The 24488-nt window shown below is 35.7% G+C and overlaps 2 protein-coding genes across 4 annotated transcripts; one reads left to right on the forward strand and one right to left on the reverse strand.

Moving 5' to 3' along the window:
* Positions 1–618: 618 nt before the first annotated feature.
* Positions 619–22770, reverse strand: LOC144972673 (ADP-ribosylation factor-like protein 4C). 3 transcript variants are annotated; one of them, XM_078914162.1, is made up of 2 exons: positions 22637–22770; positions 619–3891 (listed from the first exon to the last, which is right to left on the reverse strand). In XM_078914162.1, exon 2 carries the CDS (start codon positions 3312–3314, stop codon positions 2760–2762), a length of 555 nt encoding a protein of 184 aa, XP_078770288.1. In that variant the 5' UTR covers positions 3315–3891; positions 22637–22770; the 3' UTR covers positions 619–2759. The 3 variants fall into 3 exon arrangements, with proteins under 3 accessions (XP_078770288.1, XP_078770289.1, XP_078770290.1); XM_078914163.1 differs by lacking the exon at positions 22637–22770 and adding an exon at positions 4298–4401 and having other exon boundaries at positions 2364–3891; XM_078914164.1 differs by lacking the exon at positions 22637–22770 and adding an exon at positions 4184–4274 and having other exon boundaries at positions 2370–3891.
* LOC144973906 (uncharacterized) lies at positions 17496–18443 on the forward strand. The gene has a single exon (XM_078916792.1). The coding sequence runs from the start codon at positions 17496–17498 to the stop codon at positions 18441–18443; it is 948 nt and encodes a 315-aa protein (XP_078772918.1).
* Positions 22771–24488: the final 1718 nt, after the last annotated feature.

Here is a 24488-nt window from a genome sequence, read left to right on the forward strand (position 1 = left end):
TTATATTGTTCAATTGAGTTACTAGGTTTAAAAGTTACAGCTGTATGAGTTTTTGCTGGAATTCTATTCTATACATGGTAAGCAAACGTGCAACAGAATGGCAAGAGTTGCTAAATGCTTTTGATAAAATATAAACATATATGCATGAAAAACTAAACGAGAATGTTGATAGTTGAAATAAACATCACTGCTATCATATATCATAAAAAAATAGCACTGACAGACTCTATGTTCATTATTTTTATAGCAAAGCCTCGACCCAGAAGATTTCGTTCCAGGTGACACTCAGGGGACAGTTGCAAGTTTTCAGGCTGCTAGATAGAAAATTTGAATCAATCTAACTGCTCTAAAGCGATCAGCATCTGCACCAACATGATACCCTCTGATTGAAGTAGACAGAATATAAGTGAGACTGTACCAAAAGCTTGTTTTTCTGACATGACATTCAATGGAAGAATACACCAATACATATTAATTTATTTCGAAATTCTAAATTTGTGCATGTTTTGAGATTAAAATTTAAATATAATCCAAACACTGAGGGTCTTGCAACAAAAGTATGGCAATATCAAAGTGAAAAGTTACAGAACAGGTACTGGTGTAAGAAAAAACCATCTCTTTTTTTGTTTTTTTAAAGGGTTTTACGGCGCTTGCAACACATTTAGGTTATATCAGCGCCAGTAAAAAGGAAGAAAATGGGATAGTAAAAAGTTAGAGAATTACAGTTAAAGCATCCAAGAAAAAATAAGACAAAGGGGAACTGGGAACAAATAGGGATCAGATGTAGATTCCAAGAGCATACCACTAATGTACTTAGTTTGAGATCACCAATAAGTCTCATCTGAACACAAGCATGGCCCCCACTAAGAGGAATACACTCAAATGCTTACATTATAAATTATAACAGAGAGATGATTTACAAGGAAAAAAATATCATCTCCCTAAACAATAACTATGCATTTGACTGTTTCCCTCCCAGCCAGGACTCCGATCAGGGCCGGAACAAAACCAAGCAATCTCATTCCAAGACAAAGACAGAATGCAAGTTGGAAAACAGATACAGGGGGATAGAAGACACAATAAGTACCTCCCTGCCCACTATGGGAGGTAGGAACCCCAATCTGAGAAGGTGTGTATGAAACAGTACCAAACAAAGAAGATAGAAATATACCAAAAACAATTTTGTTTAATCCATAAATAAACCAACAAAACCTGCCCCGACTATCGAGGGATGATTTTTTTCTAGTATTTCTCTTTCTTTTCTGTCTGGAACTGTTTGATACACGTCTTTTTACAAGTGTGGCAATAATAGCTTTTCAACGTGATGAGTGTGGAAAAAGTACAAACCCTGTCCACATGTTTCTGAACCTTAGAGCAGCTATTTCTGCCATGTCGTTGATGCTAGATAGTCATATTTTGAATTATTTTTCATAATCTAAACCAGAGAAATTGATGAAAATGAAATCTGTCCATAGTTTTTAGGAATAACTTATTATTGGTGTCTTTTTGTGTTGAATGTTACATAAATGACCCTTTAGCACAGCCTTGATGACAAAATTGTGACCCAAAGGTCTCTCAGCAGTATTATCATGTCGGGATGAACTTAGCACTGGAAATTGAATTCATCATAGCCATGAATAAAAAAATAATAACGATAAGTGTTGAATTGTAAGCTTCAATTTATTAGACGGAGACAGGTACTGTGGACATTTCAGGTTTCCCCTTTATCAACAAAACATGATGAATAAAACACTAAGGACGAATGAGATAATGGTGTAGTTATCCACACATATCTCATTCGTCCTTAGTGTTTTATTCATCGTGTATTGTTGATAAATGGGAAACCCGAAACGTCCACAGTATCTGTCTTCGTCTAACAAATGGAAGCTTACAATTCTACACTTATCTTTAGTTTTTTCTCCGAGCTTCAAGCAGCAACATTTTCATTATAGCCATGAAAATGAAACTTGGTGATAGACTCTTTATTATGATTGAGAAAAGTTACAATTTCGGGGTTCAATTCATCCCGATATAACAGCGTTTTAAGATGGTGGGTCACAATTTACTAGTAATGACCTTCATCTCATTTTCATTTATGATATATCTATTGCTTAGAATACATATGTAACTCAGTACCTCAATCTGGGGTGAATCAGTCACCCAAAAATCAGAAAATCAAAACCTTTGTCCATAATTTGAAAATCGACCCTTTTTGGTATGTGTGTGTGTGTGTGGGGGGGGGGGGGGGGCAGACTGAGAAGTTTTAATTGTTTTAGCTCATTAAGGTATTATATATTAAAATTAAATAAAATTAATTCATAATCATTTCAAATTCAACTTTCGCATCTCTTCCATAATGCATTCAGGGATGGGGTTACATATAAATATTCAATATTTAATACGCTCAGAATTTTAAATAACAAATAACTGCAATAAAAGAACGAAAAGGTCAGAAAATTATTTTTAAAAAATAAATGTCATGAGTATGGCGAGATTAGCTTACTACTGAGAAACCATCCAATACCTGAGATTCCTGGATGTCTAATTGTAATAAAAGTAAAATGTTGACAGTGCTTACAATATTCTAATTTCGTGTCATAGAAGTGATGGCTAATCGTGAAAAGTGGCTGAAATCTCTCAAAGTTAAGTCCCCTGAGATTCAAAATATATGCAGCTAAATTGAAGAACTGAAATTTATAAGAGTGAGTTACAGTTGTAACTAACAAAACAATATGAAAACCATCAACAAAATGTGAACACTATCTATTTTTCGACTTTGTCTTTCTCCACTTCTGAATCATCTCAAACATACAGTTCATGATTTCCTGCAAACCTTCACCTGTCACAGCACAGGTTGGGAACACTTCACAGCTCTGACTGCCAACTTTTAACTCCTGAACCCCCATGGCTTTACCAACACCATCACTGTCTAAAGCTTCAGGTAAATCTTGCTTATTTGCCACCACGATCGTTGGTATACCTGAAGGATTTTGTGTCTTGACTAAGCGCGCTAGTTCCATTCTTGCCTCTTCCATTCCTTCATTATCACTACTATCCAATACAAACAAAATCCCATCAGCGGATCGTAGATATGACTTCCACAGAGGTCTCATATTATCCTTGCCACCAATATCCCAGAAAGTGAAAGTGACTCCTTTAGCTTTGCCCTCAGTCACTGAGATTTTCTCACAATTAAAGCCAATCGTTGGAATGGCACTGGTGTACTGACCAAACTTTAGACGATACAGTAACGTTGTCTTTCCTGAATTCTCCAAGCCGAGCATCACCACTTGCACTGACGAACTCCCTCCCATTACCTCCCTTACACCGCCTCCTCCACCACCTCCTTCTCCCAATGCCACTGGCTTCAAACAATGAACAGACTATTCTCCTATCTTTCAGTATATTTTTGTGGTGACGCATTTGCCTTTATCTTGTAAAACCTGTCTTGGACACATTGTTTGCTCATCTGTCAGCTAAATTAAAAATCCAAATTCAAACTCCATAGCTGTATCCTACATGGAAAAACTTCACAGTAAAAACAACGTCACTTTACTACATTTTTATCCAAAAAATAAGGAAGCAAGTCGTATATTACCACTCTTATAAAAGCAAATCAACATCAAATATAACGAATATCATGCTGTCCAGTGTGTAAATGTGTCTTCTGAGGTGCTGTACTTTTTCAAGGATCTATACAACCTATCCTCCTTTAGGTTGTTTTTATCTACTTAGATGACATTGCTGAAGACGTTTCATATTATAGAATCAAAGACAACCTAAAAAGCCTCGAGCGTTCATGAAACTGTTGGTGTTTCAGATGGTCAAAGAGCAGGAAATTGATGATCTAGAATGCTGGACCAGCTGGATAGATTGATGAATTTCTGGTTTCTGTAAAGAGATTTAATAGAAAATTTTTATCTAATAATTGCTTATGACTCTGATTTGAAAAAAAAAAGACACTGGTGTCATATATTAATTATGTCATTGCATTATTTTACTTTCAAATAAAGAGAGAGGGAGAGAAAAAAAAAAAAAAAAGAGAGAGAGAGAGAGAGAGAGAGAGAGAGAGAGAGAGAGAGAGAGAGAGAGAGAGAAAGAGAGAGAGAGAGAGAGAGAGAGAGAGAGATTTTAATGGCAAGTATTATTTTTAAGACTTTCATCATCTGCACATGATATATACCACTGCCGATGAGAATTCGAATTTTCAACAACATCAGTTAAACATATTTGCTAAAATAATAAGAACTGCTATAATGTTATTAATGAGAAAAACACGTTAAGTTTTTATAAGCACCAAGTTTAATCCCATGACTTGAAATCAGTAAACCCACTCGTACACAACACACACACACACACACCCACACACAAACACACACCGCCACCACCACCACAGCCACCGTTATGACACTTTGATTCATACTAAAGTACTCATTATTATGAAGATGAACGGACTCAAGACAGTGATAATGTAGAAAATAAAACAACAACACAACAACAACAACAACAAATAAGTCAGTCCTATAATTGTTTCATATCAAAGATCTCTGGACTACTTTTCTCGCAGCATTCTCATTCCCAGAATGCACACTTAACTTAACAACAATAAAATCATTGAAAACGTTGTTATATAAATGAAATGTAGTCATCGAAATAGGATAAGAATAGAAGTGGCAAAAATGCATGACAGATAAGAGATAAGTAGCTTTATCCTGAACAAAAATAAACTGAAGAGTTACAGGATCCTGACGGTAGTGAGTGATTTATCATGTGTTTCGAAATAATCATTCCTCAGGTCTAAAGTTCGAGACCTCTCTTGAAGATTGGTTTGGTCCTTTCATTAGAAATAGAAAAGACATTCAAACCCGCTGGGTGACAGTGTGCACGTTATTGCATTGTAGATTATAAAGTTATTATTATTTATTTCTCTCAGTATACTCCAAACAAACAAACAAACAAAAAAACATAAATGTAGCAATCACTATCCCGCACAAATCTTTGGGCCTCTTTTTCGCTCACGAAGTGCCCGAATTCGCGTCAAAATATGGGACGAAGCCGTTTCGTATAAGCTATTTTAAAAAATGAATTACGACGCTGTTTATCGATGAATATGACTGAACGTTGGCACACAGTTAGAAAAAAGGTCATTTTAGATTATGTTAAGCGACAAAACCCGTGCAATTACCAGAAGACCGTTAAAAATAGATTTTTACTCTTTGGAGTAAAATATTTCTAAAACTACCGGGCGTGTAGGTTTTGTCGCTGACAAGGTAATACATGAACATTTCTTCTTTTTGGTTGTAAAATTTCATATGAATATGACGAGTACTTTTCCCGTATTTTACAAAACACCATCCTAATTTGCTCTTCGAGTTTCAATCTTTTTATACACTTATTACGCAAGATACAACCAAAGGTCGAAAATAAAATGCCGAAAAAGCGTCCCATATTTTCGCGTTCTTTTCCCTCTTTGTGGGTCATCCAAATAAATGACACCTTTGAAACTGCATAACTTGTTTATTTATGAATGGATTTTCAAAATTCAAAAACATTTTTACTCAGTGGAGATAGGGCTTTGATTTTAAACAAAAATTTTCCTCAAAAAGAGAAAAAAAAAAACATTTTTCATAGTCATTGCTAATAAATGATAACCTAGAAGATAAACCTTGGCCAAATATGTATGGAGCTCAAATGAAACAAGTTCATATCTTTATGAGCTCTTGGCTAATTAAAAAAAAACTAAAGTTATTATCTATACCCTATTATAATTATATCATCATAGAAATTTACTGCATTACGTTCCAATGGCCGTGATAAATATTTCACTTTTAAAAAGCACCATGCAAACTAAGTATAGTTATACTACATCAGCAGAACCGTTTCATTGATGATTTATTTTCAGTACGAGTACCAACAAAAAAAATCTTCGTCTTTTAACACTTTTATAAATAAACCAAAGACTGTCTTATAACATGCATACATATAATAAAGTGAGTGAATGAAGGAAAATAAATGTAAAACTGTAGTCTTCAACAACTAATCCCATGTTCACAAGAGTCATAAAGAGTCACTGAGGGTCGTCGCAAAACAGCGCGCCGTGAGCTTGGACGAAATGACTTGCTCAAGGTCACACAGTGCGTCCAGATTACAATTCGCCGTGCACCCGAAGAGTTACAAGTTACAAGTACTGTATTATAATCTAGTCATGTGCAAATGGTAGTTCATACTTATTTTCCTCCTTTATATCTTCTGACACAATCCCGGCTTGTGTTATAAATATTCATTTAAAAGGTTAATTAATTACATATTTAGTTAATGTATTGTTATGTGGTCTTGTGGTATGACACTCGCTTTTGGATCAGAAGGTCCTGGGTTCGAGCCTCGCTTGGCGCATAGTTGAATCCTTGGAAAAGGCTCTTTAGTCACATACTCTCACCGTACTCAGGTGTAAAATGAGTACCTGGTAATTAACAGCGTCGTCTTTGCGGAAAATAATTGTAATATCGCCTTACAGACGCCATGTTTCGTTCTATATGTTACGTGTTGCTGTTGGTCAGGGACCCTTTGTAAAGCGCTTTGACCACGTTTAGTGGAAATTGCGCTATACAAACGCTCAATTATATTATTATAATTGTTTTAATTTTAATGCAATTATCTTTCCATTCAATCAAAAGATATGCTGAGAATGAGAAACAACGAAATTTCGACTTTGCAAAATATGCGCAGGTAATAATTTTAGGTAAAGCAATGCCGTAAGCAACTGGAGGCACTTAAACGATAGGAGTTTTACACCAGTTTATAAATTTAATAACCTTGAAATAAACGTGGCTTCACATGATCTGATAAACAAAATGTCAACAATATCAGTATGTTTTTATTTAATAGTAAGTATACCCTCCCTAACAAAAATCATGTATTGACTAAGTGCTGAGGACCATACCCGTTTGATAGAATGCAACAGCACCAAGAAAGTTCTTTTAAGCATGACAATGCGTCATAGCAAAGGGCTCGAAGTACGCAGGACTTTTTTATGAGAACAATCATTAATTTAGGCAAAGATGTGATCATAAGTAAGTTGTGACATGAATCCAATCGAGAACATGTGGGTGGGATACCAGCTCCTTCAAGGATGTTGGTGATACTTGGCGGATGGTTTAAAATGATAATTGCGTTACAACGTGTCTGGCTAATTGAGGTAAATAATTTGGAGACAGTGGTGTTAATGTTAAAAATGTTTTGTTTAGATTGATTTTGATTTTGGAGGTTTTGTTGATCCCATCGTTTATCACCTCTCTGTAGGCCGTTCGGAAAGTAAAAAATGAGGTTTTTTTTAAATAAAAAAATAAAAAGGGTCATGTCAGGCGTATGAATATTGGTGTAATCTGTCGTACTCTTTGCGCGAAGTCCCAGGATTGAAAGTTTTTGCCAAGATGAGGGTAATTTAAATCGATCGATATCTGAAGGGCGCGTTTCCTGGCCAAAATTTCAAAGACGTGTTTGATCTTTTCCAGAGTAGGCATTAATGTTATTGTGCTTATCAAAACCTCTAAAGACTGACGCGACACAATGATTAGCACGTGAGTCACAAAATAACAAAGTTGTCTAGAATATAACTAAGAATAACAGCCACACCAAAAAAAAAACAACAAAAAAAAACCAGGACATGAACATCCATCGAATCGACAAAGTACGTAAGGCTATGACTATGAGAAGTAGGTGGTTCACGAGCTGTGTGTGCTGTGGTCATTCATGCGTCGTCGTTTCCCCACACAAACCCAAGTCATCACAGATCAATAAAACTAAGCCACTGGAGAAGAATATAATATAGATAGTATGAAGTTGACGTCACTCGGGTCTTTGTTATTGCTTTTTGCCATCCGCGTTTTTGAGTAATTCTCACTAAACTGTATTAACCAGACTATAAACGTTCAAGGTTACACATAGTTTTGTGTGTTGGTCCGTTATACTTCCGGATGGCAATGTTGTGAGCGTCTTAGCCAAGTGCATACTATCTATCAGCAAGAATGAGCCAGTCCATCCTACATAATATTCGGAACACGACCAGGTTTAATTAAGACGTTTAATCAACTCCAAGTTATAATAAATGTGAAAACAGAGTGTCCTTTATAAATTATATAATACGCTATCTTATTAAGTACTTATTATCCCTACAAGCATATAATAATATTTGCTTGGTCCGCGAGCTGGACAGTTCCATAACCACCACACGAATGTTGGGAAGATATCACAAAGGAATTGTGTAAGTGTGGCCGGAAACATCACCGCCAATAGGTTGAGAAGCGAAAGGACCGTAATCCACGTTAATTCATTGGCAGGTCGTCTAATAAAAAATGTTTAAAAGTGGTCCTTTAAAGCCGTGAGGCCCATGGGTCCGGAGTTTATCCCGGTTTCTATAGTGTGAAGCGGATAATAGCAATAGCTTGCTACCCTTTTAATAGGACGCTAGTCTGTCGCAAAGTACTTTCCGTCAAATCTAACAGATCCAGCTACTCATTTACTGCTGGGTCTTATATAGCTCGGTTGGTAGACCACTCGCTTCACACGCAAAGAGACCAAAATCGATCGCGGGTGCAGTTGAGATTTTTACTGACTGCCCTGTCCACCCAGCAGTAAATAGGTAGCTGAGTCTGTTAGATTTGACGGAAAGTACTTTGCGATAGACTAGCGTCCTATCCAAAAGATAGCAAGCAATTGCTATTGTCTCTTTCACGCATCAGAAACTGGGATAAACTCAGGATCCATGAGCCCAATGGCTCTAAAGGACTACTTCTACTCATAATAAATATAACAATTAATTTAGTGAGAACTTATCGCCATTATGGCAGTCTAAAAAGAAAAACAAAGAGCTGAGTGATGTCAATTTCTTCCTTCTACAGGCAGTATTAAAGATATGTGGGCTACCCCATAATGTTTTAAAACACATACATTCCCTCACTCAAAATTTGAAAAAGGGCTTCAACAGGAAACGATATACACTGACGACGTTGACTTTAAACAAGGCTGATATAACAGAAATCCAAAGGGCTCAAAGAAAACACCAACAACATACCAAATGAAGTATTGAAAAAAAGAAGCCGACGTTACATTACTGTCAATGAAAGAAGGTAAGGAAAGAAAAACTAGACAGTAGGACAATCGATCTGGGGCAAAGAGATGTCGAAAGCTGAGAAATGCCTTTTATTTGTACCCTATAAAAATTAATTAATTTTAGAATCAAAGGAGAATGAGTAATTATAAAGATCAAATTATATGAACCCTATGTGATGGCCAAACTATTTACAGCAGCGGTATATGGGCATCAACAAGAAGCAATGAACAAAAACTTTACAAAACCATCTAAAATAAATCCTCAACGAAAGTTTATAATAGGCAAGGGCGATATAACACTCTCACACACATACGCACACTCTCTCTCTCTCTCTCTCTCTCTCTCTCTCTCTCTCTCTCTCTCTCATCTCTCTCATCTCTCTCCAAATTTTAGAGGCCCGATAGCGATGTTTCAGGCATGTTCCAGGAAGAAACAGGGACATACATGCATCCATTGCCATGAACATATAATATGTTCACAGCATCTGGACAGTGAAAATATATAAGTACGACCACACTGTGGTAAAACACAAAGTCAACATTAAAAAGATTCAATGGAAGACCTTCTGTTTCTAAGACATATGGCAAAAGAGGACCGGCGAACGGTGGAGGGAACACACACAGAGGATGCTGAGGCGTCACATGACTGGGAGACGAAAGGCGCTATACGTCAAGTCAAGTTATACAGTCACATTCTCCCCATCCCCCTCATTTATACTTTTTTTTTTCATTAAAAAAAAAAACACAAACAAACCAAGCCAAATTTCCTTCAGCAAACAACGTCAATGTTTCGTGTTAACCATTTTAATCTTAAAAGTGAATAACCTTTAAATAAAAGAGTATTGCGTCCAAATAGATATTGAAAACCTTTTTATAATGCGGGTTAGCCCATTGTCCTAGTTTTATCTATTTCCCGACAATGTCTACATTCTAATATGCACATTGGGTTATTTCTAGATACAGTTCAGTACATAGCTGCCTACCACATTCTTTTGTTGTTTCCATTCCTCACTTAAGCATAAGCCGCTAACAGCTTACCAATTAATTCTTGCATCATACCATTATCACCTACCTACACGATCGGTTATGTAAAAGTACCGTCATCAATGGGCGTATGGGAAATCCAACAACCAACCAACACCAATTTTTCCGACTTGGACTTGCTTTTTTGTCAACAAATGCCTATGCTCTTTCTTGAAGATAAAACTAAATACCCAACAGTGAACTGTGAAGGAAAACCTACTGGTGCTCGACATGGAATTGAACATACGCTCGGAAAGGAGCCATCAAATGTAACATAGCAGACTCTAAATTGGAGCCCCAGTGCAGAAGAAAGGTCGGGAGACCAAAAGAAAAAAAAAATATTTTTTTTAAAATTGAGCTTTATAAAGCGCAATATCCACTGAATGTGCTCAAAGCGCTATACAAGGGGTCCCTGGTCAACAGCAACATTTAACATGTAGGACGGGACATGACGCCTGTTAGGCGATATTACAATTTTCGGACACAGACAACGTTGTTAACGGCCAGGTACTCATTTTACACCTGAGTACGGTGAGAGAATGTGAGTAAAGAGCCTTCTCCAAGGACTCAACTATGCGCCGAGCGCGAGGCTCGAACCCTGGACCTTCCGATCCGAAAGCGAGTGTCATACCACAAGACCACATAGCCGCATCATGAAGATCATCAACGGACAGAGTGGTGAGAGTAGGACAACCATGGCCCTAAATGAGGAAGAAAACCCTAAACCGGATTTAAACTTTTAGGACCTTCTTTTTTTTTAAATCATTATTATTAAACTTGAGAGTGGAGGAGACTGGTCTAATATCAGCCGATGCATTTTCGAAAAGGTTTTTTTTTTTATCACCTACCTACACGACCGGTTATTTAAGTAAAAGTACTGTCTGCCCGTCGTCAACGGGCGTATGGGAAATCCAAAAACCAACCAACACCAATTTTTCCGACTTGGACTTGCTTTTTTGTCCACAAATGCCTATGCTCTTTCTTGAAGATCGAATGGACAGATAAAACTAAATAGCCAACAGGAAAACCTACCGGTGCGAATAAACAACTACATACTGAACGTTCCATCACTATTAGCACCCATAGTAATAACCACTTGATTGAGAGACCCGCCAATGTGCAGAAAATAAAATTTGAGTCGCAATCACCTATCATGTCAATTATTAAAGCATGTCCATACGTATTTGTGTCAGTCGTGGGGTCATCTACTTGTTGTAAGTTGTAACAGCTTGAACTGCGCTTGATCAATACAGTACGCCCAACAATCGTATCATGCTTAGATAAACACGCCACCCAGGGAGCATTCGGGTTCGATTCTCTATGCTTTGTAAAATCGTGCTGTTGGCTGAACTCATTCTTTAATTGTTCTTACTACTTACTACTGTTACTATAAGCTTTACGGTAAAATCTTTTAAACGCAGGTTTTGAAAAATTATAGCCGCGCGTAAAAAAATCAACCAAACTACTACTCCGTGATGTTTGAGGTTCACACATACACATAATAATAATAATAATAATAATAATAATAATAATAATAATAATAATAATAATAATAATAATAATAATAATAATAATAATAATAATAATAATAATAATAATACCCCTATCTAAGAGTGTACCAGGGTTATTAATTTTTTTTTTGTAAAGGTCAGCATCCCTATACCTGTTTAATGTCGTTTTTAAAAAGATGGAGATAAATCTAAACTGGTAAAGTGACGACAAACATTGGGTGTCTCCCATTCCTGAGGTTAAAAAAAATAAAATAATAATAGTAATAATAATAATAATAATAATAATAATAATAATAATAATAATAATAATAATAATAATAATAATAATAATAATAATAATAATATTAATGAAAGAAACTACACTATTATTACTATTATTCAAAAGGATAAATTGATGTGATGGATTATTTTGCAAATCTTGAATCAGCTATTTAATACTAAATTAATAACATTTATATTGCCCATTTTCAATATTACATAATGCTCAAAGCGATTTTTTTTTAATTGAGCATTTATCGAGTGCAATACCCACTAAACGTGCTCAAAGCGCTTTACAAAGGGTCCATAGCTAACACTAATACTTAACGCGTAGGACGAGACATGACGCCCTTTACACTATAATATTACTTTTTTTTTAATGACAGAGACAACTGTTCAGCCAGGTACTAATTTTACACCCGAGCATGGTGAGAGAATGTGAGTAAAGAGACTTTCCCCAGAACTAAAACCCAGGACCTTGCGACGCGATCTGAAGGCTAATGTTCCACAAGACTACACGGCCGCACTTATACAAAACAAAACAATTAGCAAATGCATTGCTCTCTTTAGGGTCATTGGTAAAGAACAGAGCAGCAAAAGACTTGTGTTTTGTCAGCAATAAATAAGACAGGACAATGTATCAGTGGCGACTATATAAGTGGTTTTTATTACGCACTCAGATCAATAAGACCCAATCTGACCTTTCATATATATTTACTCTTCTACTCATTCTCCAAAACTTTTTGATCAATATGTGAGGCGTCAGCTCCTTCTCCCTTCTGCCCCACTCTACCCCCCCCCCCACCCCACCCCCCAAACACACACACACGCGCACAGCACACACAGACACAGAACACACAGAGAGTAATAATAAAATACGGTTGAGAGAGAACTTGGAATGTCATTGATAACGCCTAAGACAATAATAACGGGACATGATCGGAACTCTGATCAACTGGAAAACCCGTGGGGGTAAATAAAAGTCAGTCAGTCCTGATACTGATCCCAACATTGGAGACGATGGGTAGATCTGATCATTAAGAGGAGAGAAGAAAATTCACTTCACTCATAGAAACAACTTTAAATGATCTCATTTTTGCGGTGCTTATATGTAATATTTCATACACTGTAACGAGATCCCACAATTAAGTTGCTTTGTTGTTTGTTTGTTTTTTTGTTGTTTTTTTTTTTTGGGGGGGGGGGGGGGGGGGGGGGGGGTAATTTTGCAATAAGCGAAAAAAGGGATTCAGATTTAATTATGATTATTAGGGGATCTCTCTCTCTCTCTCTCTCTCTCTCTCTCTCTCTCTCTCTCTCTCTCTCTCTCTCTCTCTCTCTCTCTCTCTCTCTCTTTTGGAGATGATGGGTAGCCTGTTAAACATTAAGAGGAGAAAAGAAAAGTCCTTCACTCATAGAGAAACTACGTACACACTTTAAATGATCCCATTTTTGCGGTTTTTATAGGCAATATTTCATACACTGTAGCGAGGTCCCACAATTAAGTTGTTTTGTTGTTTGTTTTTTATTTTTAATTTGGGGAGGAGGTAATTTTGCAATAAGTAATAAAAGGGATTCAGATTTAATCATGATTATTAGTCTCTCTCTCTCTCTCTCTCTCTCTCTCTCTCTCTCTCTCTCTCTCTCTCTCTCTCTCTCTCTCTCTCTCTCTTTTGTTTTTTTTTCTTCTTCCTTCCTCTCCTGTTTCAGGACAAGAGAATACATCATTGTATGTTACTTAAGTTACTATAATGAGCAAATAAATGTGGGGTTAATGTTAAAACAAAGCATACGACATGAAAAAGACGAATTAAGCAATGGATTACATACAGGAAATTGAGTACAAAGTAAAAATGCTCAAACTAAGGATTTTACACACCCACACACACACACACACACCCACACACACATATTTTGAAGTTAAAGACACAAATCTAAATTTCAATAACCAATCTGTTAAAACGGTCAAAAGCTTTAAATATCTGGGCATTACACTCGATGATGATCTACAGTTTAAAACTCATAGTAACTATCACACCATCAAAAAATAATAATAATAATAATAATAATAATAATAATAATAATAATAATAATAATAATAATAATAATAATAATAATAATAATAATAATAATACTTTATTGCATCCCAAAAAGGAAATTTTTTTTACAGACGTGTAATAATTTACAAAATAAGATAAAAATACAATGGAAATAGAATGTATAGATAAAAAAGGAGCAGCTCCATAACCAGAGCCGCGCTTTATAATATGAATGCAACCGATGTCTCCACATTCTCAGGAAACTAAATTCCTTCAATGTTAAAGCGACAAGATTGGTACAAATATATAAAGCCCTCATTCTAAGAGTAATAACCATCCGGCACAGCAGATATGGAGTGAAGGATAAAGCAAAACTGCAGAGACAAATTCAAGAGTTGTCAAACACTATCAACAAGAAGCTGCTAGAAAACTTGGGTCATGCCCACAGCACTGTCATTGAAAGAAAGGCCTTCAGTATCATCAAACAATGTACACCATAGCAAATTAACTCTACTTCTATCAGTGAAACGAAAAAGAGAGTCGAAAAGCTGCACTAATTGACACAAATCTACATTTGTCCCGATGGCCATCAAAGCACTGAAGCAATAATACTCTAAGTCCAAATAAATAGATGGATTAGATGAGAAGATATTCAACATCACCATTGTTATTGTCTTCATCATCGGATTCAAAACCCCTACTTCGGTCATCACAATAATAATGAAAATCCTCATAATCACAATCATCATCATATTATCACCCCCTTCAAAAGCATCATCTTTAAAATTATCACAAAATACTTTCATCATAAACATCACCATCACCATTATCATAATCATCTCTATCATCATCAATATTATAATTATTATTATCCCATCATCATTAATATTTCCAAAATTACTATCATCATCATCATTATTATAATGATAATAATAATAATAATAATAATAATAATAATAATTATAATAATTATAATAATAATAATAATAATAATAATAATAATAATATTTAGATTTATCATTATTATTATTTATTATAATAATTATTATTTAAGAATATAATGTATGATGACATTTCAATTAATAATAAATCTGTTAAATCAAAAATGAAAATGGAGTAAAACTTCTCCTTAAATTGGAATTTAACATCGTGATTTAATAGAAGAACAGACGATAATCAGGTCGAGCAAAGACGTAAATCCCTGAAAATTACAATTAAACCCCTGAATCCTCCGGAAACATAAAACATACATTTGAAAAAGGTACCTACAAACTTGAAAGTAGCAGATGACAATTTTTTTTTTTAAATTATCAAGGAACGTACAGTACCTATGATCCTAGTTAGTATACGCTTACATGAAGTGCAAAATAGTGACGAAAAAAGTAGAAAGATTGTGGCAATACCATCTGACATTCTACATGTCTTATGTAAAATATGCACTATGCACTACTATGAAATATGTAGCCTGATAACTTTTGCTCCAACAATGCGCATAGTGTTAGTGTTAACACAAGATTTAGTGGCACATAGGTAAATGTCAATGTTACTGATTACAAAGTTGCCAATCTCTGATTTTTGTTACTTTGTCAATTTTGGAATTTAAGTGATTTATTCAAAACAAATACAGTAGAAATACATTAAACCGAAACTTTGGGGACCTTCTAAACCATTTCGGTTTAAAGACATTTTGGTTTAAAGCAAGTTCCCGCTTTGCAATGGTTTTCAAGGGTGGTACTATTTAATTGCTCATTTAATCGTATCATCGGTTGTTTCCCCTTAAATAAAGTTGTTGAATAAATGCCGTCTTGGTAACCATTTATTTATTTATTTCTGTTTGTTTTTTTTTCTTTAAATCTTTGTGGTTTCAAAGGCCTAATTACATACCCCCTCACACACACATTAAACACAATGGAAATGAAATGGCATGTCAATGGTAAGTTGTCTACACCCACCCCAGTTATTGTCGTGGTGTTGAAATTTGAAAATCCAGTCAGTTCCAAAGCATCAGCACACGAGCGAGAACATCTTGCCTGCGTGATTCTACACTCCCACCTCCCTTTCTTTCCTCCCTTTTTGCCTGCCAGTCACCCATTGTCTTCCTTTTCCAGTCTGTGCAATTGTGGTTGGCCAAGCCCAAGTGCAGTGATTGAAGTGTTTGCAAACCCCTAACCCCCAACCCCACCCCTCACCTTATACTTACTTTACACTCTTTGTTTAATATCGCCGGGCATTATTGCGGTTTATGGCATTTTTCGGTTTAGCCTCTTTCGATTTAAAGTAATTCTACTGTAATCTAAAAATAAATCGACAATGACATAACGAAAATAAGTCTAACTTAACTTAAGTCAGCTATAAACAATAGCATAACTGCAATATTTGCAATTGGTGTGTACTTATTTGCAGGTCTGACATCCGAACCCACTTATGGACCTAGTTTAACATTGTTAGTTGTAATGGACAGTATTTTGCATAATTTTCTTGAGATTTCCATTACAACAATGAGCCCATAAGGAATTGGGTTATCAGACCTGCAAATAAGGATGTCACATAATTAGGTTATAGTATCATATTATAAATTCAGAAAAGTGAGTGGAGCAGGCACTTATGTTGGTAACAACAAGATATGAAGTGAGTAGAAAAGTGCCAGAAGACAATAGAGAATAAAAAAAATTTTTCCGCGGCGGTGGTGGGGTTTGAACCTGCGACCTTATTGGTACGACAACTCCGCCTGGCAGGTGAGAGCGTGGCTCTACCGTGTGAGCTATCCACGAACACAAAAATATTCGTTTCAAACCCAAAGTCATTTCTAGATCCCTCTCTCACCCACTTCTTGAGATCGCCGATTCGTTCACCACCATCGCGAAGTAGTTTTGACCAGCAGTTAAGCTTAATAGCCAATATTCTCATCACAAACATATAACATAGAAACGATTGAGACATTGAGTATGCTCCGGTGTATGGGGTGAATTTTTAATTCAGAAAAGTGAGTGGAGCAGGCACTTATGTTGGTAACAACAAGATATGAAGTGAGTAGAAAAGTGCCAGAAGACAATAGAGAATAAAAATTTTTTTTGGGTTTGAAACGAATATTTTTGTGTTCGTGGATAGCTCACACGGTAGAGCCACGCTCTCACCTGCCAGGCGGAGTTGTCGTACCAATAAGGTCGCAGGTTCAAACCCCACCACCGCCGCGGAAAAAAAATTTTTATTCTCTATTGTCTTCTGGCACTTTTCTACTCACTTCATATCTTGTTAGTATCATATTATAGTAATCGAGTACATTGGGTTAAAAAGTGAAAATAATAGACGGTTATGATTTAGATGTTCAAGCACACAAGACGTGTTTGTTGACTCTGTCATTGATTTAATAATATATAAGCCCACAATATGACATGGTGTCAGAAGTGAACGTTATTCCCAAATGGATTACCATTCATTTGAGGAATATTTATACAGTTAAGTAATTTGTATTAGATAAATATATATTTTTTAATTCATTACTTGTCATACCCGTCCCAGCTTCATACGAGGTCAAATAGGTCACTCAACTATTTAAAGGATGCCTAAGTTTAACCCGCCAAATGAACTTAATTTTCAAAAGCCTGCATGGCAGGATTGGATAGAGCGTTTTTCTAGATTTCGACTAGCAACGAAATTAAATAAAGATGAGGGGATAGTACAAGTCTCTACCTTGATCTACGCAATGGGACAAGAGGCAGAAAAGATTTTCAAGTCTTTTACGTTTGAAAACGAAAAGGAGAAGGATGACTACGATGTCGTTCTTGTTAAATTTGAGGAATATTTCATCCCAAAGATAAATGTTATTTTTGAAAGAGTTAAATTGCACAAGAGAAATCAACAAGACAACGAATCCATTGAAGAATTTGTTAAGTCACTGTATGAATTATCAGAACACTGTAACTTCAATGACAGAAATACGCAAATAAGAGACAGATTGGTCAGAGGAATTCAAGATAAACATCTATGTGAAAAGCTTCAATTGAAAGAAGACTTAACCCTTGAAAAGGCCATTGAAATTTCGAGAAACCACAAATTAATTAAACAACAAAACTCGGAATGTCTAACCAGAGAAGTTGAGGCTATGAGCCTACGGAAAAAGCACCGAGTGGCACTGCTAGTGAACGCGCAAATAGATAGCAGGAAACAAGGAGTATTCAGAAATCAAAATACTCAGAGATACAATAAAAACAGTTTCCCGTCCACAAGAGACAGGGAAGAGCCAATGTTATGCGGACGATGCGGAACGATTCATCAGGCAAAAGATTGTCCAGCTTATGGAAAATTTTGTTTGAAATGTAAAAAGAAAAACCAATTCACACGAAGATGTAAAAATACAAAGGATATCAGAGCGACATGTATCGATACCGAAATACAAGAGGCAGACAACTTTGTAGGGTCAGTTGGCGAAAAGGCAAAAGGTGACGTTGCGTGGAGTGTGAAATTATCCATCAATGGCAAGCTTGTCACTTGTCAACTTCAAAATTGACACGGGGGCAGACATATCAATTCAAGACTGGAAAAAGAAACTTCATGAGACTGATAATATATTGCAAAGTCCCGCAGGTAGATTAAATATAATCGGATTTTTTGTGCAGCCTGTCACGTACAAGAACAACTGTTATAATCTGAGAATTTTTGTTGTTGACACGGAAAGTCCACATTGCTCTTGAGCTGCGAGGATTCAGAAAGACTTAAGTTGGTAACCCGAATAAACGAAATCCAAATTCCTAGAACTGTCTTCGCCGCCACAGGGATAATGAAAACACAACCCGTAAAAATTGAGTTAAATGATAATGCAGTGCCGCATGTAACAACTGTACCAAGGCGTATATCAATCCCATTATTGGAAAAGGTGAAAAAGGAATTAGAAAGAATGAGTAGCATGGGGAAAATTGAAGAAATTACAGAACCAACAGAATGGTATGCACCCATTGTTGTTGTTCCAAAACCTGGAAGTGATCAAATTCGACTTTGCGTCGATTTGACTAAGTTAAATAAAGCAGTCAAAAGAGAAAGATTTACACTACCTACTGTAGATGACATTGCTCACAAGTTATCAGGAGCAAAGTATTTTAGCCGAATTGATTGCACCTCTGGATTTTGGCAAATACCCTTAGAGGAAACGAGCGCAAAACTTACAACTTTTATTACACCTTATGGCAGATATTACTTCAAAGTCTTACCATTTGGTATCACCAGCGCAAGTGAGATTTTTCAGAGAAAAATGAAAGAGCTTATAAAAGACTGTGAAGGCTCAGATTCTTTTATTGATGACGTCATTATTTTTGGACGCACAGAAGAGGAACATGGCAAAAGATTGCATGAAGTTCTTAAAGAGATTGAAAAGTCAGGGCTGAAACTAAATAAAGAAAAATGCGAATTTAAGAGGACAGAAATAAAATTTTTAGGATTTAAAATAAACAAAGACGGCATGACACCTGATGATGAGAAAATCAGGGCAGTACAAGAATTAAGTGATCCAAAGAATGTATCAGAACTTAAAAGTATCCTGGGAATCATCAATTTCCTAGGAAGGCACTTACCGAACTTATCGACAACCTTAAAACCTTTATATGATTTGCTGAAGAGGACTGCCACATGGTACTGGGGACCTCAACAAGTAGAGGCTCTTAACAAAGTCAAGTCGAAATTACGAATGCACCAGTGCTTGCTTTCTATGATCCTCTAAAACCAACTATTGTCACAGCCGATAGCAGCTCATACGGAATGGGAGGAGCGCTACTTCAAAAATATGGAGACGAAATACGACCAGTCACATACTGCTCTCGAACGCTTACTCCTACAGAAAGAGGATATGCGCAAATAGAGAAGGAAACGTTAGCCGCTGTATGGGTATGTGAAAAGTTTTCCAGATTTTTAATAGGCTTGAAGTCATTCACACTTGAGACAGATCACAAACCAATCGTACCACTCATAAATACAAAAGACCTTGACCGGACACCTCTGAGATGTCAACGGCTACTGATGAGACTTATGAGATTTAATCCTATTGCAATCCATAAACCAGGAAAAGACTTACATTTGGCAGACACTCTGTCTAGAAAGCCACTCCAGATTGAAGATAAAACGTTGGAAATGGATGTTAATGCGTATGTAAATAGCATTGAAACACACCTGTGGAATGCAGACTTGGATGTCATAAGAAAGAAGACAGAAGAGGAAGGTGAAATGAGCTAACTGAAAGGACTAATCGTACAAGGTTGGCCGAAACACAAAAATAATGTACCTGTAAGCTGGAAGAAGTACTACGAAGAGAAAGGCAGCATGAGTACACTTCATGGTCTCGTAGTTAAAGATAAGCGCATTGTTATCCCGCAAAGCATGAGAAAGGATGTTCTGAAACAAATACACGAGGGGCACCAAGGAATCAATAAATGCCGTGAACGAGCAAGACAATCAGTGTGGTGGCCCAACATCAATAAGGAAATACTAAGCATGATCGAAAATTGTAAGCAATGTGAAGAAGCAAGACCGACTAACAGGAAGGAGACACTGAAGCCAACACCTCTACCAGAGAGAACGTGGCAAAAAGCAGCTGCAGATTTATTCTATCACAAGAATAAAACATTCATTGTCTTAGTTGACTGTTATTCACGCTACGTTGAAATTGGATACCTGCCAAACCAGAGTTCCGTCACCACAATTCTGAAGCTAAAAAGTTTCTTTGCACGCCACAGAATTCCTGAAATTCTGATCACAGACAATGGACCACAGTTTAGCAGCAGAGAATTTAAGCAATTTTCGAGAGAATGGCGATTCAAGCATCAGACTACTTCGCCACATTACCCGCAAGCTAATGGACAAGCAGAACGTGCTGTACAGATAGCAAAGAAAATATTAAGTCAAAAAGACCCTTTCACTGCTTTGCTTGCATACAGAAACTCAAAACACACATGGACGCAATTTACTCCATCTATGCTTAGCATGGGAAGAGAATTGAGAACAACAATTCCAGTTTTACCAGACAACCTGCTACCTCAACACATTAGACCGAACATTGTCCAACAAAATGACGAAATCAGCAAATTCGCATACAAGACACAGTTCGACCAAAGACATGGTGCTAGAGACTTACCACCATTGCAACCACAGGATCGAGTTTTAATCAAACCGGATGACAGGAAAGGATGGACAACGCCAGGTCGTATAATAAAGGTACAACCAACACCAAGATCGTACACAGTGGACACAGGCACATCCATTTTAAGAAGAAATCGTTTACACATGATGCCTACAAGGAACAATAGGCCCTTAGCTACTGCATCTGGCGACACAATGGAGTGGGACGACAACAGCTATAATTCCAACCTCGACCCTTCCCCAGAAATGAGGAAGAGCATGAAGCCAATTGTCCTGTAAGAGACGTTGGCAACAATGCCAATGATGCTATTGCACAATCTTCATCCCAACCATACGTCACGCGAAGTGGGAGGAGAATAATTAGACCAGCTCGTTACCGACAGTAACAGCAAATGTGTGTTAATGTTAATGTTGTAATAGATAAAACATGGCCTGTAGGTTTGGTTATCAAACCGCTCTGATTAGCAGATTAATTAAGTTGTCTGACTAGCAGACTTAGGGACTCAAGAAAACTGAATAATCTTCATAAATTCGAACATTTGGCATTTGATGGACTGTTTTGAATTGGCATTAAATAATAATCATATACTAGGAATAATATGTGAATGTGTGTGATAGGTAGGCTGAATTCATTTGGATTAAATTACAAGATCAAGACCAAGATATTATATTTTTAACTTAAAAGAGGAGATGTCACATAATCAGGTTATAGTTATAGTATCATATTATAGTAATCGAGTACATTGGGTGGATTAAAAAGTGAAAATAATAAACGGTTATGATTTAGATGTTCAACCAGACAAGACGTGTTTGTTGACTCTGTCATTGATTTAATAATATATAAGCCCACAATATGACAAAGGACACGTCGTTTGCAATCCATCCTGTTAGAAATGAGATAGCTTTTTCTTCTTTCTCTGTTTCTCCCCTTTTAATAATTTTCTCAAATAATATACAATATGCAATGTGATCAATATATTGTTACTTATGTTTTAAGGGCATTTAATAAATTTAAGGAATACTTAACTTGATCAATTTTAAAGCACTATCCAATTACCCTACAGAAGAAATATATAACAAGTTGTTATCGCAGTGTAAATTATAATTGTAAGCAGTCATGAGCTGAGAAATTAATAATTTTCATTCATACTGGGCCATCGTTCTAGACTTAAGAAGTTAAGAAGGAGTAGGATTACATAGAGACAGGATGAGAAGAGTGACCAGTTAAATTCCAATCTAAAGCCATACCCTTGAACTTGAACAGGGGGATAGGCTAGACCTAGGAACAAAATGTGAAATAAAGAAAGGTAAAAACAGTCTTGAGATTTCTCGTGAATTGATAGTTTATGTATAATTGACCTGTACTGTTACAATGTATGGCAAAAGGGGGAGATCTCGCATTCCGATAGGGGAGGGACATTGAGAGATGTGTCGCAGATGCCAGAAACAATTAGGCGTCTATTATAAAATAGCTCTATTATAATATAAGCTCAGACTCAGATTCAGAGCAAACAAATCCTCGGATAAGATTCAGAATAGAAGATTCATGTTTACTTTATACATAAATAGTAAGATTACCTTATTTATGAGGCGTCAAACTATTAATCCTCCGAAATAGAGACAAATAATGTAGAAAAGCAAAAGCTTATTGTATTGTAGAATGTCCTGCATGAGCAATGAGCAAAGAGAAGATGAAGCTATGTGTGTAGTGTGTAGTGTGTAAAAATGAAAATAAATGACACTTGTCTGTCTGTGTTTAGTGTTTAGCTCAGGGCTGCCAGATGGCCAGAGTTTATTGTCGTCGTCAATTTCGACTATAATAGTAGCCAAATAGTTCCCCACGTGGCGAGACATTGCTAACACTTTGACTCTTTTAAAAACATTGGTTTTAATAACAAAATATAATTGAACAAGGACAACAAAAAATGGTTTTTATATTCAATTTTAAAGAGTTTGTAATTTTAGAAAATATATTCTCTGTATTCCCAATTTTGGCTATGTACATGGCCATCTGGCAGTCCTGATTTGACTCCGACGACATAATGCCAGATAATTTTTTGTTTTAAATTCTAAAACAAATCAGCATATATAAGCCACTTTGGATTGTATTTGTTTTGTTTAGTTTTTGTTGTTGTTGTTGTTGTTGTTGTTGTTGTTATTGTTTGTTTTTGTTTTTTTAATATATTTGTTTATTTGTTTGTTTTTTTGGGTTGCTTTTTTTCTGATTTTGATTTGTTTGTGTGAGCGTTTGGTTTTCAATATAATATTTTAAATTGTTTTTGTTTAGTCTTTGTGTTTTGTTTGTGTTTAGTTTTGTTTTGTATGTTTTTTTCTTAGGGGGGGGGGGGGGGGGGGGGGGGGGGGTAGGAGGGGTTGGAAGGGAAGGGACGAGGTTGTGTTTTTTTCTTACTGTTTGTCTGGGTTTGTATTTTTTTTTCTTTTGTTAATTTGCTTTTTTTTTAAACGTACATGAAACCAATTTGTTCTTTGTTATTGATTTTTGTTTGTTGTTTTTTTATTTTTTATTTTTTGTTTTTTTTTGGTTTTTTGTTGTTTTTTTTTTTTTGTTTTTTTTTTTTTTTTTGGTGCTTCTTAGTTTGTTTGTTTGTTTTTGTTGTTTTTTTTTGTTTTTGTTTTTAATTTTTTTTTGTTCTGTTTTTTATCCCCCTTCTTTCTTATATATTTCATTTTGATTTTGGGAGGAGGCGACGTGCACTAATTTGGTTGGAAGGGAAGGGACGAGGTTGTGTTTTTTTCTTACTGTTTGTCTGGGTTTGTATTTTTTTTTCTTTTGTTAATTTGCTTTTTTTAAACGTACTTGAAACCAATTTGTTCTTTGTTATTGATTTTTGTTTGTTGTTTTTTTATTTTTTATTTGTTATTTTTATTTTATTTTTTATTTTTTTGGTGCTTCTTAGTTTGTTTGTTTGTTTTTGTTGATTTTTTGTTTTTGTTTTTAATTTTTTTTGTTCTGTTTTTTATCCCCCTTCTTTCTTATATATTTCATTTTGATTTTGGGAGGAGGCGACGTGCACTAATTTGGTTGGAAGGGAAGGGACGAGGTTGTGTTTTTTTCTTACTGTTTGTCTGGGTTTGTATTTTTTTTTTCTTTTGTTAATTTGCTTTTTTTTAAAACGTACATGAAACCAATTTGTTCTTTGTTATTGATTTTTGTTTGTTGTTTTTTTTTTTGTTTTTTGTTTTTTTTTTTTTTTTGTTTTTTTGGGGTTTTTTTTTCGTTTTTGGTTTTTTTTTTTGGTGCTTCTTAGTTTGTTTGTTTTTGTTTTTTTTTTTTTGTTTTTTTTTTAATTTTTTTTTTTTGTTCTGTTTTTTGTCCCCCTTCTTTCTTATATATTTCATTTTGATTTTGGGAGGAGGCGACGTGCACTAATTTACAATAAGTACACGTCGGGAGGAGAAGAAATTATTA

Source organism: Berghia stephanieae, chromosome 5 (assembly GCF_034508935.2).
Source record: "Berghia stephanieae isolate SIO BIC M18660-M18661 chromosome 5, UCSD_Bste_1.3, whole genome shotgun sequence".
Taxonomy (NCBI): domain Eukaryota; kingdom Metazoa; phylum Mollusca; class Gastropoda; order Nudibranchia; family Aeolidiidae; genus Berghia; species Berghia stephanieae.

Coding starts and splice junctions, on each gene's coding strand:
- LOC144973906 (XM_078916792.1), top strand. CDS start 17,496: ATGCCTAAGTTTAACCCGCCAAATGAACTTAATTTTCAAAAGCCTGCA.
- LOC144972673 (XM_078914162.1), bottom strand. CDS start 3,314: ATGGGAGGGAGTTCGTCAGTGCAAGTGGTGATGCTCGGCTTGGAGAAT.